The following is a 25,649-nucleotide window of genomic DNA, read 5'->3' on the forward strand; positions in this document are numbered from 1 at the left end:
TGTTACATAACCTTTCACCCTGCCCGTCGTCACTGCGTTTGAAGTGAGAAGCTTCAACAGTAGCAGAGAGCTAGGAAATGGAGGACATAGAGGATTTGTTGATTGGGAGCGGCGGCGGAGCTCCTCCTGGTTTTCGTCTGCCGATAAACACCGTGGGATTGAACCCAAAGAACAAACCCATTCCCAATGGCCGCAATACCACCGCCAAGCTATCTCAAATCCTAGACCCACTCGCTCCTCTCTCTCCCAAAGTCCCTGGCACTCAGGTCCCCCCCCCCCCTCTCTCTCTCCTCTCTCTCTCTCTGAAGATGGCTTTCTTCCTAACCTTGTTTTTTTCATTTGGCAGACTATATATATCAAAACATTTGGATGCTCACACAACCAGGTCCGTCTTTAGGGTTTCTTCTATTACCGTTCCAGTATTTTTCTGTAGTTAGTATTAACAATTACCAATTGTACTCTGCAATTTTAACTATATAGTATTAGTTTTAGCTTCATGTTCAATAATTAGGGGCCGAGTTTCGGTTTTTGTTAAGTTTGAGTTGTGGAGAATGGTTCATCAACCGTGTGGGTTTGGTAGCCGAATTGAAAGGTTTATGCGGTTCGTGGAAAGAATGATGGAATGAAAACAATATGTAAATGTAATACAAAAAAAATGGGTTGGGTTTAGGGTTTGTCCCATTGGAAGAGAAGACTGTTATGAGAATGCTACACTTTTATTCCCATCCTTTCTTTTATTTTATTTTTTATTTTTTATTTTTTTTTATGACAAGGGACAAGTTAAATTGTCTAGGTAAATGTGTACTTTGCCTTCAACATTTGACTAATCAGAAATCTGTCATTCCAACGGATGAGGCAAATTGTTAGGCGAATGTTATCCATTGGAGACGGTAAAAGGTGATGGTGCAAGGTACATATGGTTTGCCTTGCCCATTGCCTAGCCCCTTGGAGATGCTCATGGAATTGTCCCATTGGCTTCTGTTACGTGGTTGGTTTTCCAATGCAATGATGTAGATGTGCTCATCAAGTGCCACATGGGTTGGAAAACAAAAGTAGCCACATAGGTTGGGTATTTAAGCAGTTTCCATATGTTTATTGTGAAACGGAGTAACTGAATATATTGTTTCATCTATAAAAAGTGCTGGAAGGGGCTCAAAAGATTAGAGAACATCAAAATTTGAGGGAGTAATATTAGGTTAATTTCTTAGAATTAAATATATAGAAGTTAGTGGAATGTTAAGTGATCATTAGCGTTGGCCGGAAAGCCATTGGGTGGACAGACTACGTCCTATCGATAAATGGTCCACTTACGAAATGCATGACGTCAACTGGGGCTTCAGTAAAGAACTAGCAATGGCTGCATTGCTTTTATAGGTCTCAATGAAATAAAGGTGTATCCAATTAGATTTGCTGGTAGAGGTTTGTGTAGATCTGTACCTTCCATATCAGCTATTTGCTGATTATCCTCTCTTATCAACCTATTGCAAATGGATCTCTTGATATCAAGTTTTAGGTTGTCAGTGTGGGTACAAGTAGGATTTATATGGCGGTAAAGGCTATTTCTTTTGTTGGTTGGAGTGTTAAAGTCCTTTGTTCTATTACCTTGGATTTTGCATCCTTTCTGATGGTACTGATGGGCTACTTACCGTATTTTTCCATTTTATTTTCCCATCTATAAAAAGACAGTGGACTGACCATAATGTTATATTAGCATGAGATCTGGTCTTGTCACTGGAATTGTTTCCTAAATTTTCTATTCATTAGAGAATGCATTGAATTTCTCATTTTTGTTTTCGCCCCCTGCACTTTGTTGTTGTGGCAGAGTGACAGTGAATATATGGCTGGTCAACTTTCAGCTTTCGGGTATCCATTAAGTGACAATCCTGAGGAGGCAGACCTGTGGCTCATAAATACGTGAGGATTCTTTTATTTGTTTCATTTTTTTGGTAGATCTGGTCATGCGTTACCCCTGAAACCAATCTAGTAATTATATTTTAAAGTCAAAGTTAGGGAGTATTTAGTGCTTCAGTCCTTGGGACATTATTTTGGCACTTGCTAGAGTTTTATACGTATTTTATAATTTGTGGCATTGTAGTTTTTGAACTTTAGTAGACCTATTTTAAATGCTATTCCTATATTTAAGTCAACTATTCCGTATGTGTGCTTGCCTTGCTTATCTTTGAGTGCACATGTTTTAATACTGAAGTTCTCTCTTTGAAGTTGGCTTTTTTGTTTTGTTTACGATACTCTTTATAATTTGTCCATTTTTTTAACATCTATGTAAGCACATGCTTATGAGAGATGTCTTTTATTATCCGTTAACTCATAATTCTCCATGTATTGATTTTGTTACTTGATGTAGATGCACGGTCAAATCTCCAAGTCAGTCTGCCATGGACACTCTGATAGCAAAAGGTAAAGGTGCAAGAAAGCCCCTGGTGGTGGCTGGGTGTGTGCCACAAGGAAGTCGAGATCTAAAGGAGCTAGAAGGTGTCAGTATTGTAGGAGTCCAGCAAATTGATCGTGTGGTTGAAATCGTTGAAGAGACTTTGAAAGGTCATGAGGTGCGCCTTTTGAGCCGTAAGACACTGCCTGCACTTGACCTCCCTAAGGTGCGTTTCAGAGATTTGTACCATGGTGTTTGCATTTTATGTTGTCCCTTCTAAAATTTAGTTTTCTTTGATTGTTACCCATTCAAGCACTTTTTTTTGCTTTCTTCACTCCTGCCATCTGTTTCTGTTTCTACCTTATATTGTTAACTAGTCTAGAGATGGGGTATTTGAATGGAATTTTTTTCCACAGGTGAGGAAAAACAAGTTCGTTGAGATTCTTCCCATAAATGTTGGTTGTTTAGGTGCTTGCACTTACTGCAAGACAAAGCATGCTCGTGGTCATTTAGGAAGTTATACTGTTGATAGCCTTGTAAGTATCATGCCATTGGTTTTTCTTAAATATTATATCTGTTTCCAGTTTAATTAGAATTTTAGCACTGCAGGTGGGACGTGTAAAATCTGTGGTAGCTGATGGAGTTAAGGAAATATGGTTGAGCAGTGAAGATACTGGTGCTTATGGTAATTTTTTGTTATAATTCTATTGTCTTGATTGATTAGTGATTATAGTTGAGCTTGATTGATTAGTGATTGTGGAAGTACTTGTTTATCTGGAATACTAGATATATATTAGATAAGCATTGTTTTGTTTTTGTTTTTATTATTTTCCTGAACATTCTCATGATTGGCTGTAGAAAAGAAAACATCTTTTTATTTGGATTATTATTTTCTTAATGTTATATTATTATTTTTTAAAAAATTCGTTATATTTTTTTCCTTATTTCTCTTTTTTTAGGACTACCTATGCCACCCAAATATTATCCAAAACTCTCATATAAATAGGCACTTAAGTAGATGTTTGAAATTGATTAATTTGATTGCTTGATTAAACTTGGTTATGTGAGTTAAAATAGTTTGTGACTATTATATTTTTATATGTATAAAATATGTATTAAAAAATTAGGTCTCGTGAGGCTTCGCCTCATGCCTTAAGGCTTTCGCCTAGGCGGGGCTATCCATCAAACGCCTTGCCCACGCCTTAGCCTTTTAAAACATTGATCCGGGGAGACTTTGTCTCCGTTTTGGAGGTACTTGGTTTGAGTGATTTATACATCCATGTGAAGAATTCTTGCAAGCATGATGGATTGACCCAACTATGTAAACATTGAATTTTTATTTATATACTTAATTAGTTTGTAAGAATTTTTATAATTTCTTTTAACTTGTCTTTCTGCAGTGTAAGAATTTGTAAGGTAATCTCCAAATAATCACTATAAATCTTCGGGTTTTATATCTCAAAACTGCAATGTTGATCTGGTTGGTTGAGATCTATGTTAAACATGTAAAGTATATTTGAACAGAAAAATAGAGTAAATAATAAGTATACCATAGTCATGTGCGTTGACATCTTCACAGTTTTAGTATATTGTTTGTTGGATGTTGGAGGAGAAATCATTTCTGGCAGGACACACCAAAAAAGTATTACTTAAAGAAAAAAGAAGTCAAAATGTTGTTTAAGCCATTGTTTAGTTTATTAATAATCGGTTCCTTGATGTTTACAGGTCGTGACATTGGGGTCAATCTACCAATTTTATTGAATGCAATTGTCGCAGAACTCCCCCCTAGTGCAAGCACAATGTTACGGATAGGGATGACGAATCCTCCATTCATTCTGGAGCACTTGAAGGAAATAGCAGAGGTTTTGCGTCATCCATGTGTATACTCATTTCTACATGTACCAGTCCAATCTGGAAGTGATACAGTCTTGACTGTAAGTCCTAATTTTTTTTCTTCTCTCTTTCTTCATGGATTGGTCCATTTTCTTATAGCTAAGTTTGATGTATCCTTTACTTTATCTTCCTTCGGATTTAACATTTAACAAATGTACAAACCTAGACTTCCGATTACATTATGGTTGCTTTATTCAAATAACTATGCTTATTCATTCAGGCAATGAATCGGGAATATACTGTAAGTGAGTTCAAGACTGTGGTAGATACCCTAACTGAGCTTGTGCCAGGGATGCAGATTGCGACTGATATAATATGTGGATTTCCTGGTCAGTGAGTAGCTTGATTCTGATGTCGTGGCTCCTGTTTGTTTTTGTTTTTCACAAAGATCAAATGTTTTATGCCCACATTCTTTGTTGATCAATTATTGATGTAACATATCTCTAAATTTCAATTTAAGATTGTGACTCGGTGGCACTCCAAAAGCAAATTCAAAAAGCAAGATAAAGCACTAAGATTAAGTTGGAAATGTTGAGGGATAAACTTAGCATGAAAGGGATATAAATGATTTCTGGTGGTAAACTTAGTGATTGTTTACTTCCCAATGCTTCCCCTACTTGGTTAATTTGAAGGAATTGCTTCCCCTGTTCTTCCTTATTTCTTGCCTTTATTAAAGGAAATTAAGGTGGTTTAACATTATAGATAATAACGGCAAGTTTGTAAAGTTTTAAAAAACATGTTTGATAATATTTGGTTGCTAATAACCTAATCAGCGAGTAATCAGTATACTCTCAGCTGCTAAATTTAGCTTGCCAAGAACAGCGTTAACAATAACATATTCTTCGTATCTCTATATTTTGAGATATGGTGGGTAATTTGGGGGATTTGATTACTTTATTCTCTGCATTGAGCAATCCAGAGAACATTACAGGAGGAGTTTACACTTATTTCCTGGCTTCTCAGGTGAAACGGATGAAGACTTTACTCAAACTCTTAGCCTTATTAAAGAGTACAAGTTCTCTCAAGTTCATATTTCGCAGTTTTATCCTAGACCAGGTATGATAATTTCTGGTCAAGTTACTTTGGGATGCCGTAAAGGGCATCGTATGCATATACACAATGGTTAAAGTATGGCATCAACATTTTTCATTGTCCATATATGAGAAGTTGATATAATATGAATTTACAATAAAGTTTATTGTTTTTAGACCATGTGACATTATGCATCCCCTGCTCAGTTTGATAAGCAAGAAAAAGTATACATGGATTTGATTTGAAGAATATTTTATAAAATTACGGACGGATGAGTATAATGTGATATTACTAAATTCCTGGCTACTACTGTTGTAGAAATTAGTTTCTTCAAAATTTGGAGTGCTTTATCACTTTTTGGCAAATAGTCACTAATGTTGGACAAACCGGACAAAAATTGCTCTGTGCCCAAATGTATGCAGGACCAGATATAGAGAAGATAGGAATAAAGAAAAAAGAATAAAACAATGGGAAGAAAGGAGAAGATAGGGGGCAGAGAACAATGGGGAAAAAGGAGGAGAGCGGGCAGAGAGCTAGAAGAGATGAGATAGAGAAACAGAGGGAGGGAAAATTTGGGTAAACCCAGTCTTTATTGCCAATCTATATGCCATCGCTAAAACCTAAGACAGCCTAATATACAGATAATCCTGCCTGTATGATAAGCTAGCTACAAATTTTTAATAGAAACATATTATTAGTTGGGTTGTCAAGGGATTGTTTATCCTTTCTCTGTGAAAGTTACAAATTGTTTTGGAAGGGCAAGAAGTCCAAAGCAATATGGCAATGGTGGTGTTACGGTGGAAAGTTTGTTTTTAGTCGGCTCTTTGGGGATCTGTCTCCATTGAGTTCAGAGCTTCTTCTTTCTCGAAATGTGGTGAGATTGGTAGGCAGCTTCATGTTAATTTGCTTGTGGGAGGGATTTAGTTCTCCCTAGTTTGTTTTTCTTTATGCTGTCCCGTTTCCTCTTTTTGATGTTGTTTGGTCTTCTTGACCACCAGTTTTCCCTTCTGATTGTTCATTTTCTAATGTATAATTGTCTCCTTAGTACATATTAAAAATAAATACAGATTTTCCTATAGATTTGTTTTAACCACTTGATGGCGTCGTTAAATTTCCATAACATTTACATACCAAAACTGGTGTACTTCGGTTTTGGAACAAAAATCTTTCTAACAGAAAGTGAGGATGATAAGTTAGGTGGTGCACTATATTACAGAAATCAATGAGTTAATACATAGATTTGTAATTGGCTTTTGTGATCTTGTTTGTAAATTTAGGAACACCTGCTGCAAGGATGAAAAAGGTCCCCAGTACTGTAGTGAAGAAAAGGAGTCGTGAATTGACTTCTGCTTTTGAAGCTTTCGCACCATATGTTGGGATGGAGGGCAGGGTGGAAAGAATATGGATAACTGATATTGCGACTGATGGAACTCACTTGGTAAGTTTATGTGCTCTTTGTTTGTAACATTGTAGTTTGTACAAGTTGTCTCTTCCTAGGGTATTATATATATCATGTCAGTTAATGTTGTGCTGGGGATAAACGGCTGGCTTCTTTTGTATTGTCTATGGAATAAAACATGATATTCAAGCAGGTATCTGGAGTAATTCTACGCTTTGCTTTGAATTAGTCTCACTTTGCCCCCTGAAATTCAAAATGTCACTTAACTCCCCAAATGTCAACTTCCCGTGTCACTTTGCCCCATTCCATCAACTCTCTCATATGTGCTTTAGATTATGTAGCAATAAAATGGCAATCTCATCAGCATTAAGTGGGCCCCACTCATTCCACATCAGAGGACTTAATGGATTTCTTGCAGAGTTGACAAAGAAATGGGGCAAAGTGAGACACGAAGTTGACGTTTTGGGGGATAAGATGACACATTTTGAGTTTCAGAGGGCAAAGTGACACAGACATTGTGCTTATGTTTAAGGGTGTTTAGCAATAATTAAGCCTTTTGTTTAATGATAAACTTGAGTTATTACTTAATTGCATGCATAATTGAAGAAACTAAAAATTCAGTTTAATGTTTAATAATAAAGGTATTGATCTTTGGATCTACATTTCATTACAATTGAGTTGAACAAACATTTGTTTGTTTGTTTATATTTTCTCGAAGTGCAAGGATGACTTACAATTTGCAGTCTTATGTCTCTCGATGATATAACTCATACTGTTATGTATTGACGCAGTGTTTATTATTTCAATTTTGTTGCCATTTATCTTTTGGTCTATAACACCATGATGGCCATTGTTAGCCAAAGAGTTTTGGGGTTTAGGACAATTATTCAATCGTGGATGGAACTGAAGTGATGTTTACAATTTATGTTCTTTATTTGCCCTAGGTTGGCCATACAAAGGGATACGTGCAGGTTCTTGTAGCCGCTCCAGAAAGTATGTTGGGGACTTCAGCAATTGTGAAGATAACATCGGTGGGAAGGTGGTCGGTTTTTGGAGAAGTGATTGAGACCATCCCTCACATAAACGATAAATCCGCCTCAACAAATGAAAACCGTAGTCAGGAGAAATGTTTCCCTGGTGCCAACAGTTGTGAGACTTGCGCGTGTTCAACTTCGCCAGAAACTTGTGCCTGTGGACCAGAAAGCTGTGGAGGACAGGCTACCTCGGAAGAATGTGCTGTAACAAAGAACGCCGTTCCGCTGGAACACTGGAACAGTAGAAATCCGATTGGATGGTTACCGAGGAAGCGAAAGAACCATGTTGAGAAACAGGTGGAGGATGAAATTGGCTTGCGATCCCAGAACAAGCAAGAGCAAGCCCAAGGATGTTTGAGTGATTGGGGTTTTGTCGATAGGGCTCTTCTAGGCGGGATGCTCATGAGCTTCGTGACAATTGTAGCGCTACTAGTACATCTTGGCTTTAGGGTTATGTCGTCTAATTAGAGAAATTTAGTTGTACTAATCCATTTTTTGGCGAGATTTTCATGGAAAAAAAATGCCATATGAGCTTGCCTGTATCTTCAAGGATAGATTATTTTTGGAGTGATGTTAATGTTGGATATAGCGTGTTGTTGGATGGAAGAAGTTAAAACATAACGGCTATAAGTCATCATGCTTTTCTCTCAAGTGCTTTTCTTCGCTTGTAATTAAATCTGGAGCTACTTTTTATTGATTGAACCTGATTAGGGATGACCAGTATTACTCGAATTGGCTTTTACTTTATAGTATGGAAACAGCAGTCTGGAAGGTAGCGATAAACAACCTGTTTGAATATGCTTTTGAAACAATTAAAAGCGTTTTCAGATTTTACCAAAAGCGTTTTTGATCACCAAAGCGCTTCTGATCATGTTTGCCAAATATAAAGTGCTTTTGAGTGCAAAAGAGCAATTGAAGTGTTTTTTGGTAGAAACACATGTTGTGCGCTTCTTTCGTGAAACACTTTTAAGTGCTTTTCTAGAAAAGCACTTGCATATTTATTAAAATTTCAATGTACATATTCAAGAATTGATCGAGAAAAAAGCACATTGTGGCATCGTCTTTCCAGCTATTATTTGGTTGGGTTCTTTACTAAACAACCTTTTCTTCACAAGAATTAGGCGAATATACAAAGAATCCAGATAATTAACTGCAGGTAATAGCTTCAGTTTCATAGTAGCATATCTGACTTGGATGGCAATCTCTTGAAGAAATTAACTGGTGCAGAATGCATCTTGTTCCTGAACCGTGGATGCCGAAGAAGGTAGACACCGAACAGCACTGCCACAAGCCCGAACGGAGTAACGTATATCAACATGGCCCAGATCAACGCGAAGATGATGAAGATTGCCGTTGCTCTCGGATCCCTCCAACTTAGTAATGCTTGTGCTCTTTCCGCTTGGGTTGCCAAATCTCCAACCACCATCTGCACCCTGCCCGCCACGCTACGCAACCTGTCGTACCTCATCCTCACAATGTCCGGGGGTCGACTCGTGGGGAAGCTGTCAAATTCCTCGTCCAACTCATCCGAGTGGGCAGACTCTGCATGCGAAAGCCGAGCATCCATGTGAGGTGGGTGCCTTGGCCTGAACCTGTAGTTCCACATGCCAATGACGAAGAGGTAGAGGAAAATTGTGGGCAATATTAGTTCTGGGTAGCAAACTAATATCACAAACAAGATATGGACGAGGCAGGTTGTGATCGGGTTTCGCCAGTTGCAAATGTCATTAAACCATCTGCAGACAGTCATGACCCAGCTAAGAACCGACATTATGCGCTGGAAGTTGGCTTTGCTTCTCCTCATACTAAACATATGGTAGTCTATGTCTAACATGTACTCGACAATCTCCCGCCTGAGCGGTGGCTCTGAACGGGCTAGCCTCATTGCTACAATCTGCATTGCTTGGTGGCGGAGCCAATCAACGTGCCTAATAGGTATAGGTTGGACATAATGCATCTTTGGAAGCAATGGTCTTCCATATTGAGCTAACATGTTAACCCAAGCAAAGCAAGTGAACCTCAATGCTAACTGAAGTTCCCCGTGCTTTTTTAAACCCGAGGGTGTGAGCATCAGCAGGGGATAGAAATGCGTATAAACTCGATCAGTTCCTAAAGTCGATAATCGAATTCTCACCTTCCCAATCCTTTTATCTCTCGAGTCTTCCCTGCTTCCGTTGATATGGCAATTGTCGAAAACACCAATGGTGATTACAGTATATGGATCATAAACTTCCCAAGTATACTGCTCATTCCAGCGAGGAGTCAGAGTGTCCAGAAGCGTTCTGGTTCGTACCCACTTGTTTCCGTACTTGGCCACGCAGTATGCATCAGTAGTCCTACCCTCATTTCCCTTCAAAGGTGGAAATTTTCTGGCACTCAGGATCCCAAGCTCAAGAATTCCAATGCCTGATTTCCTCAGGTGCCTGGACGACGGCTGAAAATCGCTGCTAAAGTGTGTGGACTCATCAAGAACATGGTAACCCACGTCTAAACAGATGCGCAGATGAATCTTACTTGAGAACTTCTCCTTCTGCTTTTCAGTTTCCTCTTCAGCAGCTGCTGAAGGCTTGTGGAGATTGAACCATATCGGCTCGGGGAGCTTATGAGTGTCAATTCTCTGCGGAAGGTCTTTAACCGAAAGAATCACCCTCCCTAATATCTCATCCTTTCCAGGACCAACCCTGTCCTCAACTGATATAACTAAGATATCTTCGAAAGGCTCGGAGGCCACGAGCATGAGGTCATCATTCCAAACGGGGTTAATAGTACGCACTTGGGAAGGCTTTGAGACCCTCAGCTGGTTCCCAAGCTGCACCTTGACATATGTATCCAAAGGGCGGTTTCTATCCCAAGGAACAAGATCCTGAGCTTGCAGAATTTGAACTCGAAGGTAATATAACTTGGGGGAGAAGTAAACCTTTGATCGAGTGGTGGCGAGATTGACGTGCCTAATGTCGTGTGCATCGGAATGCCAAGCATCGGGAAAGGACTCATCGGCCTGAGTCCCCATCCAAACAGCAAGCATAAGCTCCCCTCTGACCTTGTTCCCGTGCATGTCCTGCAACATGTACCACTGAGGAGCCAAAGGGCTGTCAGGCGGCAGGCAAAGGGGGACTTCGCTGAGATCGAAATGTAGCCTCCCCACGAAATCATCCTTGGTAAAATCCTTGTCCTTGACAGTGACTTCAAGCAAATTGGATTGCACGCTCTCTTTCGAGAAGGCGAAAACCTGGTGCCACACAGGGTTCTGGTCCTTGTTCAAATGCTTGGTCACCCCTTTGTAGTTGCCAAGCTTCACCTCCACATAAGGATCAAGGCTTCCTGTAACATCCATGGTTGGAAGATCTCTTGCCTTCACCACACTCACGTACAAGTAATGCATCTGCTCAACCAGATCGTATGTGCTCGAGGTCTTGTCCCCTCCAAACCCTCTGTACCGCCGCGCCGCCAATGGTGGACTTGTCTCCACCAGGGAAAATTCCGGGTTCTGCTGCGGAGTCTGCTGCATGTGCACAACCGTGGCAGGACCCGCCCGAGCGAAATCCGTCCTTGTTTCAACGGTGGATGCCTTCATTGGAGGAGGAGGAGGATAAGAACCACCGCCGCCGCCGCCGCCACCACCCATCCCAGTGCCTATGGAGTGAAAAGTTCTCACTTCTTTTTCCTTCTTCTTGATCTTCTCTCCCCCAAAATGGTGGTGATGAATCTCCTCATCGATCCTCTTAGTATTCATTTCCTGCAGCGGAGGAGGATGAGCGGCACCACCAGTACTAGTAGTAACAAATCCATCATTTAGTGTAGGTGGTGGTGGTGCTGGTGTTGGAGCAAAGTCGCCATTGCTGATGTAATCTTGAACAGCGTAGATTCTGAGGGCAATATCGCCTTTGACATGAGAGAAGACACCGCGCTTATCGAGCGGGTACCGTTGGATGGTGGCCTGAGACTCGGAGAAAGGGACGGAGACGCCGGAGATTCTGACTCGGCCGAGGAAGTTCTTATGGTGTCCAGTTTGTCTGTCATTGTAAACGACAACGTCGAAGGTCTTGTGGGGGAGGTGAGAACGGTCGTTGATGTTGAAGACGAGCTTCTCGTTCCAGTAAGGATTGAGGTCTTTTGGCTTGGTCTGAGTCCGCTGCCGCTCCCCTTCAAGGTCTACCTCCACGAAGGGACTCGCAAAACCGTCGCCGTCTTTCGGCATCAGGTCGCTTGCGTCGTGAACTTCCACTACAAGTTTAGTATTGGCCATGGCTAGCTCGGCGGAGTTGAGAGAGCTCAGAGCTCAGAGAATATTGTCTGGTGAAATGGAAGGGTAGCTAGAAGGAGTGGGAGTGAAGAAGAAGAAGACAGAAGTGGTGGGGGAGAGGAAGAGTTGGCGGTGGTGCTGGAGATGAGGTAAGAGACAAACATTAGAAAGAATGACAAGTCGATTGTCTTGGGTCGTCAAAACTTTACTTGCAATTCCTTACATGTAGAGTTTAATATTTTTTTTTTGTGTTAATACGTGTATAATATCGTTTGTAGTAAAAAAATATTTCTTCAACTCAATACGTAAAAGAATGTAAATGTGTTTTTTCGTGCATGATATCATTTTTCCTAAAAATGTTTTCTTTTGCAACTCAATGCGTTTAAAATGTAAATATTTTTTTTGATGTAAATTTGTGTATAATATCGTTACATTAAAAAATTATTAAAAAGAGAAGTCAGGTGGCTCTTTTAAAAGTGAATCTCTCATATTATATTTTTTACATAATATTTTAAAAAAAAACATTAAATTGTTAAGCGACGTAATATTGTCTTTTTGTTTGGGGGGGGGAGAGAGAGAGAGAGGTGAATATTTAAAAAAAAAAACATTAAATTGTTAAGCCACGTAATATTGCCTTTTTGTTTTGGGGGGGGGGGGGGGGGGGGGAGAGAGTGGTGGGTTTGGTTTGATAGGGAAAGATTTTCTGCTGGTGGTGGTGACCGGTGGGAACGTTTGTGCATTTTAGGAAATTAGGAGAGAGATTGTATATTCATGCAAAGAAAAGTAGTCTTTACTTGTCATAACTCTCTTGTTTTTTTTTTTTTTTGGTAAACCATAACTCTCTTGTTTGGCAAAAGTTGTCGACATGAATCTGGACCATATATTTTGATAACAATATCAACTTGATTCATAATTCTAATTCAAAGTCTCAAAATATATATCATATTTTTTTTATGAGTAATTTTAGCATGTATCCAGAACATTAGTGTCACATTCCGGTTCGGGTTCCCATCACATTCCGGCCTCGACTCTATTGTAGCACGATATTATCCGCTTTGGGTCCCGACCACGCTCTCACGATTTTGTTTCTGGGAATTCACACAAGAACTTTCTAGTGTGTCACCCATCCTGGGAATGCTCTCGCACGAACTCGCTTAACTTCGGAGTTTCTACGGAACCCGAAGCCAGTGAGCTTCCAAAAGGCATCGTGCTAGGTAGAGATGAGAATAAACATAAAAGGCTTACATGATCTACTCCCCTGAGCGATGTAGGATGTTACAATCCATCCCCCTTAGGGGCCCGACGTCCTCGTCGACACACATCCGGCCAGGAATTGGCTCTGATACCAAATTCACAGAAATGAAGATCTCAAAGAAAGGAACAACTTTCGTACCTGCCACGAAGTTCAAAAGTGGACGGAAGATAGTCAATTTTGCCTACAAAGCCATCTAGTGGGATGTTACAATTAGTCGGTAGATTATGTATTATAATATAAGTGAGAGCATATATATTGTTCAGTGTCTAACCAATTATATCATAACACGTAATGTATCAACTCGTGTTCCAAATACATTGAAATATCTCCCCTCTTTTATGAAATTAGGAGAGAGATTGTCTAATCATACAAAGAAAATTAGTCTTTACTTGTCATGACTCTCTTGTTTGGCAAAGGCTGTCGACATGAATCTTGACCATACATTTTGATAGCAATATCAACTTGATCCATAATTTCTAATTCCAAGTCACAATTGTCAATATAAACCATATTTTCTTTATGAGTAGCATGCAATATTAGTCGGTAGATTATGTATTATAATATAAGTGAGAGTATATATATTGTTCAATGTCTTACCAATTATATTATAATACGGAATAGTGTTTCAAATACATTGAAATATCTTCCTTTGTTTTAAACCATATGTAGGAATAGAATATTTAAGTTGATTAGAATATTTAAGTCCATTTCCTTGTTCATGTGTACATAACATATTTAGTGATAGATATTTTGGCACTTGTCATGGATGTATGAAATGGGTGTATTCCACTACTCATATAGGCTCCATGTAGATGTAGATCCCGCTGCTACTTTTGAGTGAGAGATGGACTTAAGGCAATGGTGGGGTTTGATGGAGACAGCGCTTAGGAGGACAGAAGAAATGCAAAAAGGTTTTTTTTAGTTAAAATGATCTTTTAAATTGTTATAATTTTTTATTTTTATTTTTGGGATTTATAATCGATAGATGTGATTTTTAAAATTGTCTACTGTTAATCATTTTGGTTCTTTTATGAAAAATTTTCATTATTAAAAAAACCATAAGTTCAAGTGAAGAGGTTCATTTGACATAAATACCCTTAATTTATGGAAGAGTTTTTACATAATAATCAAAATAATTGATGGTAAACAATTTTAGTGACTACTTCTATTGATTTTGAATCTCAAATATCAAAATGAGGAGTTGTGATAATTTAAATAATCTTTTGACTAAAAAGCCAATGCAAAAATAATTGTTAGTGAAAGCCATGGAAACATACACACTTTTGCCAAAAGCAATATACCCTTTTTACTTATTGGGATCTCCCCGTGTCAAGGAATTAGGCAGATCCATTATTTTTGATTAATTTCTTTTATCTGTGATTGTTGCGAAGTCTTGTGGCCTCAAAGGCCAGCAGCATCATAACTTCCCTTTTGATTAGAAAAAGTAGAATTTATACTATAGGAAAGAAATCATGCTACAAAAAAATGGTTTCCAGCACAATTCAAATTACAAAAATCTCAATGCTAAGTTGATCTTGCTTTAGAAGGACGTATGTCATTTAGGGATGAACAATGATTATGTCGCATGGGTAATTGCAATTATTTACTTAGAAGCCGTTTATGTTCATACCTCAACAACCATTTACTCATTGTGTAATTGCCTAAATAGTTATATCTATTTCCATAACCATTTAACTGTAATCATTTACCCCTTTACCTCTTTTTAAACCCGTTTACCCTTTTTTTTTTCTAAATTTTTTTTTACCCATTTACCCTTTTTTCCACCTATTCACATGTATTTTTTTTTAACATCTTGAAAATTTAAAAAGACAAATTTGTCATAGATTTTTTTTTTTGACAATTAAATGCCGTTATAGGTATATTTAGCATGCATTTTCGTATTTTAATCTTTTAAATCCTCATACAATTCTAATAATTGAGTTTATTTTTTAATTGTTACCAATAAAGATAATATAATATATTTGCTAAGAATTGATTTGCTACTAACAAAATAGCTCTCACGTGAGCAATGTGACATCCCACATCGCCCAGGGGAGTGATCCTTAAATGTATATTCACATCCCTACCTAGCACGAGGCCTTTTGGGAGCTCACTGGCTTCGGGTTTCGTAGGAACTCCGAAGTTAAGCGAGAAGGGGGCTAGAGCAATCCCATGATGGGTGACCCACTGGGAAGTTGCTCGTGAGTTCCCAAAAACAAAACCGTGAGGGAATGGTAAGCCCAAAGCGGACAATATCGTGCTACGGTGGTGGAGCGGGCCCGGGAAGTGATCCGCCCCGGGTCGGGATGTGACAAATTGGTATCAGAGCCAATCCCTGGCCGGAAATGTGCCGACGAGGACGTCGGGCCCCTAAGGGGGGTGGATTGTGACATCCCACATCGCCCAGGGGAGTGATCCTTAAATGTATATTCACATCCCTACCTAGCACGAGGCCTTTTGGGAGCTCACTGGCTTCGAGTTCCGTAGGAACTCCGAAGTTAAGCGAGAAGGGGGCTAGAGCAATCCTATGATGGGTGACCCACTGGGAAGTTGCTCGTGAGTTCCCAAAAACAAAACCGTGAGGGAATGGTAAGCCCAAAGCGGACAATATCGTGCTACGGTGGTGGAGCGGGCCCGGGAAGTGATCCGCCCCGGGTCGGGATGTGACAAGCAAGCATATTGGAAAGAAAATTCATGTATTTTTGACATATTTTTTTGCTATAACCAAGCTGCTCTTCAATCATATGATCCATATAATTGTGAGTTTATGTCAAGAACTGATTGATAACAGTTAAAAATATTAACAACTGATTGTTGGATAACTAATTAAAGATGTTTTTTAATCTAAATTTATTGTTAAAGAACTAATTAAAGATATTGTTAGAGAATTAACAGTTAAAAATATCAAGAACTGACTGTTAGCGAATGTTCCTACATTTACGAACGATATATATATATATATATATATATATTTTTTTTATTTTTTTATTTTACATATATTAAAATAAATGGATAAAAAATACTACGGTTATATTTATCTATTATAACTGTAGATAATATCTATAAATATCCATTTAAATTTCACGAGTAAACGATTATATCCTAACTGTTTATTTGTCTAAACGATTACTTATAACCGTAAGCTTTAGCTTTAAATGGATGAGTAATCGTGTTTACCCATATCTATGAGTATTTTGTTCATTCCTAATGCCACTAAACCACACAAAAGGTGACTGAGCATTTTCACAACTTCTCTAAAATGATATTTTTATCATTTATTTGTATTATCATTTGTATATTTTATTTAATAAATATAATATTTACAGATTATAATAAATTTTATTTTTATTAAAGAGATAATACAAATAACACTTAGAACTAGTTGATCGAGCCCAAATGTTTGAATTACGCATTAGATATATGCGTATGTTTATTATTTTATTTTATTTTTATGGAGGATGCATGTTTCAATTGTGATATGTACGAGGGAGTCTGTGTTTTCACTGGCATAAGACTTTGGTGTCAGTAAAATACAATACAATTTCAATTTGGTCATGTGCTCATATCAGGTTGTTGGAGAAAAGAAAACGTCACAACTGGTGGTTTGACAGTGGCTTCCTAATTAGATATTTGCTTTGTAATAAATGAAGCATAACGTTAAGGTCATCCAGAAGGTCAAAGGTTCAAAATTAAAAAAATAGCTTGATTTGTTTCAGAAATTATAATTTATAGAGTTCATAAAGATATTATTTGGTCAAATGGACATTCGGAGGCCAAATATATCCTCTCTTACCACTTTTTGGAGGTTAGCTATTTAGAATAATTGATTCAAATAGCACAATTAGGGTGCATTTGTTGCACTGGACTATCTCGGACTGGACTAGCTTTAGGGACTAAGCTGGACTGACTTAGACTAGACTAAACTGGACTAGCTTAGTGAAGCGTTTGGTGCAGTATCGGACTAAACTACAGACTAATTATTTTTTATTATTATTTATTTACTTTTGCGTTCAAAAACAACAAAACAACAAATATTAAAGTATTATTTGTAGTTATTTAACTTCTAAAAACCTAATTAATGTTTCATGTGCTGCCTTTACTTTTATTTTAGAAGAACAACCTTTATTTTTTGAAGAACAGACCGATATTTCCAAAGCAAATCCTCTATGCTTCTTCATTCCTCTCCACCTCCTGCCTCGTGCCTTTTCACTTCCTCTCACAAAATCGGTTGCAAATCTAAAAGTCAAAACACATAGCAAGAAAGAGATTGAAGGAGGCAAGGTGCATGTGTGATTGGCTCGAAGGTAGAAGATGAGGGTTGGATTTGGTTTGGGTTTTCTGGGTGAAATTTTCAAGCTCATCCCACTGCAAATTCTTTTTTGGTGTTCTGGGTTATCTGGATTTGAATTTTGGGAGTTGGATCTGGTTCTGAAAAGGGAACCTTGGGAAATTTTGTTGCTTTTTTGTTTCGGATTTGGCAGGATCTGGGTTTGAAATGGGTTGTGGGACGCGAGGAAGAGGTAGATGGGAGGACGAAGCGGGTAGGAGTGAAGCAGGAAGTCACTCTTTCACGATTTTCTCTGGGCTTACGAGTCCGTCTGAAATTGGGGATCCTCGTTAAGACCTCGTAAGGAGGTGTATAATCCGAGCGAGTCCCACCTAAGGTCATTAAACCTAATCCTGCAGCAGACCAAACAAGGGACTATAGTCCAGTCCAATCTAGTCCTCCTTAATCCTGTCAAACAAACGGGCCCTTAGATTTTAAAATATTCAACAGTAATTTAATTAATTAACTAATAATTTTTTTGGAAAAAAAATTAACTAATAAATATAAGTATAAACTTAAAACTAATAAATTATTAGATGTTATATTTAATCCTTTCAGTTAAAGATGGTATATGAGTATCTGATATTATTTATATATAAATAATTTTTTATAGAACCATAATTCCGGACGAGAAAGGTAAGAAGATTTTATATACAAAGAGAGGGCGGTCTTATTTTTTATTTTTCTGTTAAACTGTGTTTGAGAGGAGGAGGCAGGGTGCGACTGCTCTATATCCCATGCTTGGGATTAGTTTTTCGCGCGAACACATATACAAGCGTTTCCAATCTCCTTAACCAGAAAATTCAGTCTATTTGTCATTCTTCCATGTTAAGCTTCTTACTAGTACAACAATCACTTTCTACATCTTACTTTGTTATAGAACCAAATATCCTCTAAAAATAAAAATGTGAAATAGCCATAAGTAAATTGTATGTCTGTAACATTACCTGTTCAATCTGCATCAGTATACCCGTCTATACTATGTGATCATTCTTTGAAAACATTATTCCTCTTCTCGGTGCAAACTTTGAATATCTAAAAATTCGAATAATTGCATTAATTTATGTGATTAAAATTAGACCCACATGTGTTGGTGGGTCCTGTTCATTAGAGAGATGGTGTATATATATGGTAAGTGTATCATTACTCTTTGTATCTAATTTTAGTTGAAATTTGATTAGCAAAAACGATACTCTTACTAATTTTTCATACTACATTTGTATCGTTCCGGTAATAAAGATAAGGCCCACATGTATTAGTAGGCTTTACTTCTATTAAAGAGATTATACAAATTTAATATGAAAACTGTGGTAAATTATATTATAAATTTATATAGTCATTGTGCGAAACTATTTGCTGCACAAATTTAGTGTAGCACGGCCCTTGAATAAACTGTCTCGTCTAAGAAAATAGGCACCCATTATAAACACAAGATAGGAACACAGGGAAAGAAGTAAAGCCATGCCAATAGCTGAAGCATTGTCCCATTGACACACAGCATCCGCTGTGGCCATGCAGGTGAACACATGTCACTCACTCAGCCGCAACGCATGTCAAGCCGCCAAGCACCACGTCGCAGATCAACAACGGGTACCAATTTCGTACACACCCCCCCATCCTTCACCCCCAAAACAAATTTTTAATTGTTATAGTATATCATGTGTTTTTATGTAAGTAGTGAAATTTTTTATTTTTTAAGTTATTAACTTTTTGACACACATATCCTACTCTTTATCTAATGACACATGGTATATCATCCCCTCCCTTATGACGGTCACATTGCAAAATCTCTCCACCCCCACCGTTGTTTCGAAACACTGAGCAAACAAAGAAAACCCTCTCGAAATTGTTTGTGATCTTCAAAGCAAGAAATCATCGAATTATTCGTATTTATACCAAAAGATCAAATAACCCGGAAAATGATGAACTTTGTGGCTCTGTTCCTTGTTGTGAGTTCACTGTTCAACGCTGGCGTGTGGCCTCCATCTGCAAGCCCACTAAATGGTCAGACTCAACAGCAGAAGCAGAGGCAAGATGATCAATAGCAGCAGCATGCTAGGGATCAGGAAATCATTGTGAAAAATGGGCACAAGGTGGTTGTCGTGGAGTACGACGAGCACGGCCTGTAACAATTCCATGTGGACTTAACTAGTTAGGATAAAAGAGAAGTAATAGGTTGGTAATACAAATCAAATAGAGTTTAAATACGTGTAAAGCTACATCCTAAAATTGAGGAATACACTTCCAACGTGCATTTGAAAATAAGCACTAATCACAGCTGCTCCATACATGGTTGGATTGGGTGCAACGGGTGAATAACCAACCCTCCACGAAGCCACGCCTGGGCTTTTTGGGCCTATCCACCAGAGGACGTTTATCCGACCTACCTGCAATTCTAGGCACATGAAGATCATGAGGAGGTGATGCGACGCAGCGGGGCGGTGGAATGTCAGAAGGTGGAGAAGCCATCGTAGGAGAATAATTCGAGTCGGAATCCGTGTCCGATTGCCCTGGCTCCTCTCCTTATTCTCTTTCGTCCTCTTCCTCTGAGCTCTTCGTTCGGGAGTCGGTCATAAGTACGGGAGACTCTGCGTTGAACTGAATATCAAGGTCGAGAGCGAAGATAGATTTAAGCAGAGGGTCTGGGGGCAACGACCAGTCGACCAAACAATACGGGAGTAAATGATGGAATTGCGAAGAGAGGTGGTTTGAGTAAGGGTGTTAGCAACTTCTTTAGAGTTCCATATCTTCCTCGTCACAAACCTCTTTAGCCAACATTTTCGGTCTTTGGAGAGTATCTGTTCAGGACCATCCGATAAAGCTGCGAAAGAAGCTCATGGTAAGTAATGTTTGCATATTTATGGAAAAACTAATAACAATGGTAAATTTATATACTAGGTTTAGGACCAAAAGTAGAAGGCATAGGTAGTTGAGACAACTCGGGAGCCTTCAAGTTCCCCGAAATTAGAAGTGGGCGGTTCTTCCAATCCCTAGCTCTTAAGGGGGCCAATGACAAGAATTTCTTGCGATGTCTAGGTTTAAAATTAAAGAAGCTAGTTTCACCCTTAATGGTAGTCATGTCGAAGAGATAGAGGAAATCTCTAAAACCTAAGGATACACCTAGCTTCAGACCCAATGTTAGAAGGTTGACATAATCAAGTAAGAGTTTGGGTTCAGTTGCATAGGGTGGGTGCTTGTGAAGAATAAGATGAGATGAATCATGGGGTGGAGCGGGAAACTAATGGCCCCTAGGTCGTCTGGAGACAAAATGGTAAACCCAGCTGGGATACCGGAGCCCAAATGCATGTCGGCTCCGGCAGAAAGTGGGCTGAGGTGCACGTTATCTAGGACATGACCTTGGTCACGAGCCTTGACGATTTCAAAGCATGGTGGAGTGCCACCATATTTAGACCAAGGTGTACGTCTCGACATGAGAAACAGGGTGGAAGACTTGTCAGCCAAAACTGATTCGAGAAGATAAAAAAGGAATATGTGGAGCATTCCTGCAAGTGGGGTTTGAAATAAAGAGTTACCTGTAAGCCAAGAGGCCACTTAAGAAACCACATGCTTGGTGGAGGAATTGAGCAGAGGAAGTGAAGAAAAAAGGGATGGAGAAGCCTAAGGTAATGACATATATATATATATATATATATATTTATATATGTGCATGTGAGCATAGAGATATATACGAAGATATGAAAAGTACGTACATATCCGCATGTCGGTACACAGAGATATGCACGTAGATGTTACGCGTAGGTGTGCCTATATATGCCTAGGTACCCAGACACATACATACATACATACATACATATATATACATATATGGATTTGGATCTTCTCCTGAGCTTAGCATCCTGATCTTACTGAGCAAATAATATGGGTCGTTGGATCAAAATCCAACAGCTACAATTATTATAATTTTTAAAGAACCTTCTATTTGTAGCCGTTGGATCAAAATTCAATGGTTCATATGATTTGCTCAGTAGGCTTAGGATGCTGAGCTCAGTAGAGGATCCAAATCTTATATATGTGTGTGTGTGTGTATAGATAGTTAGATAGATAGCCCGGTGTGCAAGTCTGGCAAGGATGTGATGTCTGCAGAAGTGTGTGTATATATATATATATATATATCTATATATTGTGAATCAAGTCAGGGTCGGAATGCATGTATGTCTATATATATATATAGAAAAGCAAGTTAGTGTCGATGTCAGTGTCAATATATATGCATGCGTGTGTGTCTGTATAAAAGCAGATGGGTGTGCAGACTAGGCGTGTTCGGCGAGAGGGACGCGCTTTTAGGCTTCTGTACTGCAGTTGCTGCTTTTGTCAGTTCAACAAGATGAGATGGTGGTTTATGTAATAGGTAATAGGTACATATATGTATAGCTTGTCAGACAACCTACTCAGTCACATTTTGTCAGTCAGTCAACGTTCGTAAGATGTCAGTTCACTTTCGTAATGTGTCAGTCGTTGTTCGTAAATCTTCGTTCGTAAATCACCTCATCCCTAAATGCACTCATTCCTTGTTCGTAAATCACCTCGTCTCTAAATCCACTTGTCAATCCTCGTTCGAAAATCCTTCTGGGAAGATGTCAGCCCTCGCAACGAAGCGAGGACTTCAGTAAATTTACCTTTAGTAAGTTTATTCTTAGAAAAAGCAATTTCCACAAATTTGGCCTTAGTAAAAAGTGTTTCAAGTTTAGCTTGGTTTAAATAGTGTAGTTTCAAGGCCCCATGAGATTGAAAAACTCAGTTTTCCCCTATTTCACATAAGTAAAAAAGGAAAAAAGGGGGCACTATGGGAGGATAAAATCCGGTTTCGACTCACGGGCAATACCAATCATCCAAGGAGAAAGTGTTGTGAAAGGTAAAAAGCCCACAAGAAATATACGGATACAAGGGAACCTAGAAAACTACCCCACTACGGAGGAGAAGTGGGAGAGGGCGACAGGTTGTGGCACTTGTTCCCAAAGCATGCAGTCATATGACGGATGACCACTAAGGAAGTGGGGAAGGAGGACTGGTCGTGGTGCTTGATCCTCAAGCATGCAATCCTATAAATAGGGAAATGAGCCAAAGAACAAGGTACGTGAGGATAACCTGAGAGAATCCAGAAGAGAAATCAATCAACTGACTTGAGCGTCAGAGTATTTTTCGCAGGTACCCCGCCTAGGCAAGCCACGGAAGAGGAAGATTATTTTAGAACACCTCAAAGAAAGATTTGATGAACGTGAGAATTGCGATTAACATATCTATGGAGGTATTTCTTCTCATAGGAAATCTCGCTCCAACACCCTCTAAGAACAATACGAGTCTCATCACCCGCAACATATGGACCCTGAAAGGCACAACAAGTCGGCTAAATGCATCGGAGGTCGGTTGCTCTCTATGTTGAAGCGTGTTGTGTTTTTCTGTGTGTGTGAATGAAGTAGAGCATTCATATATACACGCACGAGGCAACTTCGATCACAGATGAGTATAATTAATTACGTACAGTGAATCTCTTCTTCTTTTTGTAGTTGTCACTATTTTAAAGTGTCTACTGTTTTTGAATGTCGAGTTGGAATTTTTTGACACTTGTATCAATATATCTTTTTATTTTGGAAATTTTAACGAAAAATCAAAATTTTATTCTAAAAAAGCAAACTTGGTACTATTCACTTACAACACATTTTTGTCATTTTCGTTAAAACACAAAATTTTCAAGTCATTTTCATTAATTAATTTATTTATTTATGGACCACTTCATGGACGACACATGGTACTCGTTGAAGTTCTACAGGCCCATTTTGAGAATTTTTAAAACTCCTTGTCCTAACGAGTAAAATGGGCCAAAAATTGGGTTTCTCATTAGTTCTCCCTTTTGTTCTTCCTCGTTCAGAAAACACAAGTTTACTCAAAAAGTCCTAAAGCAGAGAATGGTGGTTTCTTTAAGAAGTCAAATCAGTTACAACTCCTTCCTTGTATTGAGATTATGGTTGTTAAAAGCTCGTGGTTCTTTAAAAGCTATTATATTTTCCATCGGTAGTATATAATTAAGCATAATCCATGATCATGAAATTGTTTCATGGACGCAACAGAAGGGTAGAAAATAACCATCAAGGGATGGCTTAGTGATTTGTGGACAAATTTCAGACTCATATTCTACAAGGCATGTCTTGGGTTCAATTCCTGATGAATTAGACGATGGTGGTCAAGGGATGCTGAAATGTCTTTGTGAATCTTTCCTACCCCCAAAAGGGCGGACTGCCATGACGAAGCCATCAATCAATCAGTCCCTTTTTTCAAAGAAAGAAAACAGAAGGGTAGAAAATAAAATCCATACATAGAGCAGAAAGGAGTCATACTACTGTCTGAATTACATATGAAAGTGATAATTATCTTAATCAAAACACCTCTGCTGCGACCGTAATCGATAGACAAAAACTGCGTTTATTCAGGTAAACAAAAATAAAAGTACATTCAGGCAATTGTAGGTAAATAAGATACCTGTTTCATCAACATTCAACACCTACACTCTGCTCACAATTTATTTTGAATGGCTTGCACTACTACTTCCCCCAACAGACAATAAATTAACCTTGGTTGTCGCCAACGACTCCCCCTTTAATACCACGGACCACCATCCCATCAGAATCGAGTTCAGCATCGACTTGGTTGCGCCTCAGACCCTCTAAGAACTCAATCCTATTAGTAATGAAATCAATTCTTTTATCCAATTGTTGATCAAGTCCGTTCAAACTTTCAAGGCGACCAGGATCAAGAAAATTCTTACCTTCTAGGTATTCAATCAAAAGTAGCTTCTCATCAAGTTCTTGATTCTTAAATCTCGCTCTTTCCAATTGTCTGTTCAGCTTAGATATATTGTTCTTGAGAAAGGATTCTTGATCCACCATGAACTTGCCTCGCCTTTCTTCAGATAAATTCCTGAATTTTTCGAGTACATAAAATGCTTCTTGTGGAGAAGGCCACACGTCCGTCTTGGTATCAGAAGGATTGTAAATAACAGCGCATGCAATAACACCACATAAAGTTGTGATCTCATTCAGCTTTCTGAAGAAACTTGCCTTCCTATTTTTGAAGGTTGCTCTCCTGCTTGGTTCATGAGAAATCAATTCACGCTTAGTCCTATTTTTAGCCATGGTTGAGAATACAAAGAAGCAACAGGTACCTTCTGGAAGTTGCATTGGAGATGGTTATAAAGGGAAGAACTTCGGGGGCTGCAAGGAGTCAACCCCATTTATTCTTGCTCTTAATTTGTAGCATCTTCACGGATATAGGTATAATTGGTCAGGGAAAGAGTAAGTATGGTATATAATTGAATAGGATTTCTAAACAAGATTTTCAGCATTTAGTTTGTCAACTGAATTCAGTTGGACAATGACGTATGTATTTCATTTAAGAATAAACAACCTTCTAAAATGATATTCAGCATACGACTAAAATTATTTGCATGACCTAGTGCATTTTTAGAATACATGATACCTTCATGTCGAATCTGGAATTGTTTATAATGTTGTTATCCGCTGCAAAAACTTTGACAATGTTTTGAGGAGTTCTGTTTTCATTTTTAAGCAGAACTCTTACAAGTCTTACATGCTGGTTTTGCATCCTAAAAATCCGCTAAAATTATAAAATCATATCAAATAAATCAAAATAAGATTGCTGGCTAAAAAAGACATTGAACCGTTGACCAGAAAAAACATTGAAGCTTCAACATAAAAAGGGCATTGAAGTTCCTTTTGTTTGGCTTGTTACCTAACAACCAATAAAACTTACTTCATTGAGGGACTAGATGACATGGTGAATTGGTTAAGTGAAGATATGGTGAATTTATACCATCAAAGAGTTCAGTTCAAAGTCCAAAGTAAATAGAGAATGTGAATACAAACTAACTTAGCCAATAAAAGTTACCTGAAATATAGATATTAAGTATCTAAGATCAATTGCTTGGCTTCAAGATCAATCTCCAACAAGCGTCTCCATCATTAGCCAACTGTTGAAGGTAACAAGATTAGGGGCTTTTAACAAATGAAGTTAACCGCTTGAATGTTAGTCCTCTAACCTTTTAAGG

General features: G+C 38.5%; 3 protein-coding genes across 4 annotated transcripts; 1 reads left to right on the forward strand and 2 right to left on the reverse strand.

Annotated features, from left to right (window-relative positions):
* The first annotated feature begins 9 nt into the window (after positions 1–9).
* LOC137717750 (uncharacterized) lies at positions 10–8,395 on the forward strand. 2 transcript variants are annotated; one of them, XM_068457214.2, is made up of 11 exons: positions 10–266; positions 347–385; positions 1,823–1,914; positions 2,363–2,612; positions 2,803–2,922; positions 2,996–3,071; positions 4,112–4,320; positions 4,500–4,608; positions 5,243–5,335; positions 6,589–6,749; positions 7,655–8,395. In XM_068457214.2, the coding sequence occupies exons 1-11, from the start codon at positions 78–80 to the stop codon at positions 8,210–8,212; spliced, it is 1,896 nt and encodes a 631-aa protein (XP_068313315.2). In that variant the 5' UTR covers positions 10–77; the 3' UTR covers positions 8,213–8,395. The 2 variants fall into 2 exon arrangements, with proteins under 2 accessions (XP_068313315.2, XP_088554720.1); XM_088698594.1 differs by lacking the exon at positions 1,823–1,914 and having other exon boundaries at positions 22–266.
* A 300-nt stretch (positions 8,396–8,695) lies between these two features.
* On the reverse strand, positions 8,696–12,203 carry LOC137717795 (multiple C2 domain and transmembrane region protein 6-like). The gene has a single exon (XM_068457282.2). It carries the CDS (start codon positions 11,988–11,990, stop codon positions 8,916–8,918), a length of 3,075 nt encoding a protein of 1,024 aa, XP_068313383.2. The 5' UTR covers positions 11,991–12,203; the 3' UTR covers positions 8,696–8,915.
* An 11,680-nt stretch (positions 12,204–23,883) lies between these two features.
* Positions 23,884–24,762, reverse strand: LOC137717198 (agamous-like MADS-box protein AGL80). Its single transcript, XM_068456495.2, has one exon. The coding sequence runs from the start codon at positions 24,760–24,762 to the stop codon at positions 24,151–24,153; it is 612 nt and encodes a 203-aa protein (XP_068312596.2). The 3' UTR covers positions 23,884–24,150.
* Positions 24,763–25,649: the final 887 nt, after the last annotated feature.

This window comes from Pyrus communis, chromosome 8 (genome assembly GCF_041283825.1).
Source record: "Pyrus communis isolate YQ-2024b chromosome 8, ASM4128382v1, whole genome shotgun sequence".
Classification (NCBI taxonomy): domain Eukaryota; kingdom Viridiplantae; phylum Streptophyta; class Magnoliopsida; order Rosales; family Rosaceae; genus Pyrus; species Pyrus communis.

Coding starts and splice junctions, on each gene's coding strand:
- LOC137717750 (XM_068457214.2), top strand. CDS start 78: ATGGAGGACATAGAGGATTTGTTGATTGGGAGCGGCGGCGGAGCTCCT. Junction 4,321..4,499: donor GAAGTGATACAGTCTTGACT/GTAAGTCCTAAT, acceptor TTATTCATTCAG/GCAATGAATCGGGAATATAC. Junction 5,336..6,588: donor GCAGTTTTATCCTAGACCAG/GTATGATAATTT, acceptor TTGTAAATTTAG/GAACACCTGCTGCAAGGATG.
- LOC137717795 (XM_068457282.2), bottom strand. CDS start 11,990: ATGGCCAATACTAAACTTGTAGTGGAAGTTCACGACGCAAGCGACCTG.
- LOC137717198 (XM_068456495.2), bottom strand. CDS start 24,762: ATGCAACTTCCAGAAGGTACCTGTTGCTTCTTTGTATTCTCAACCATG.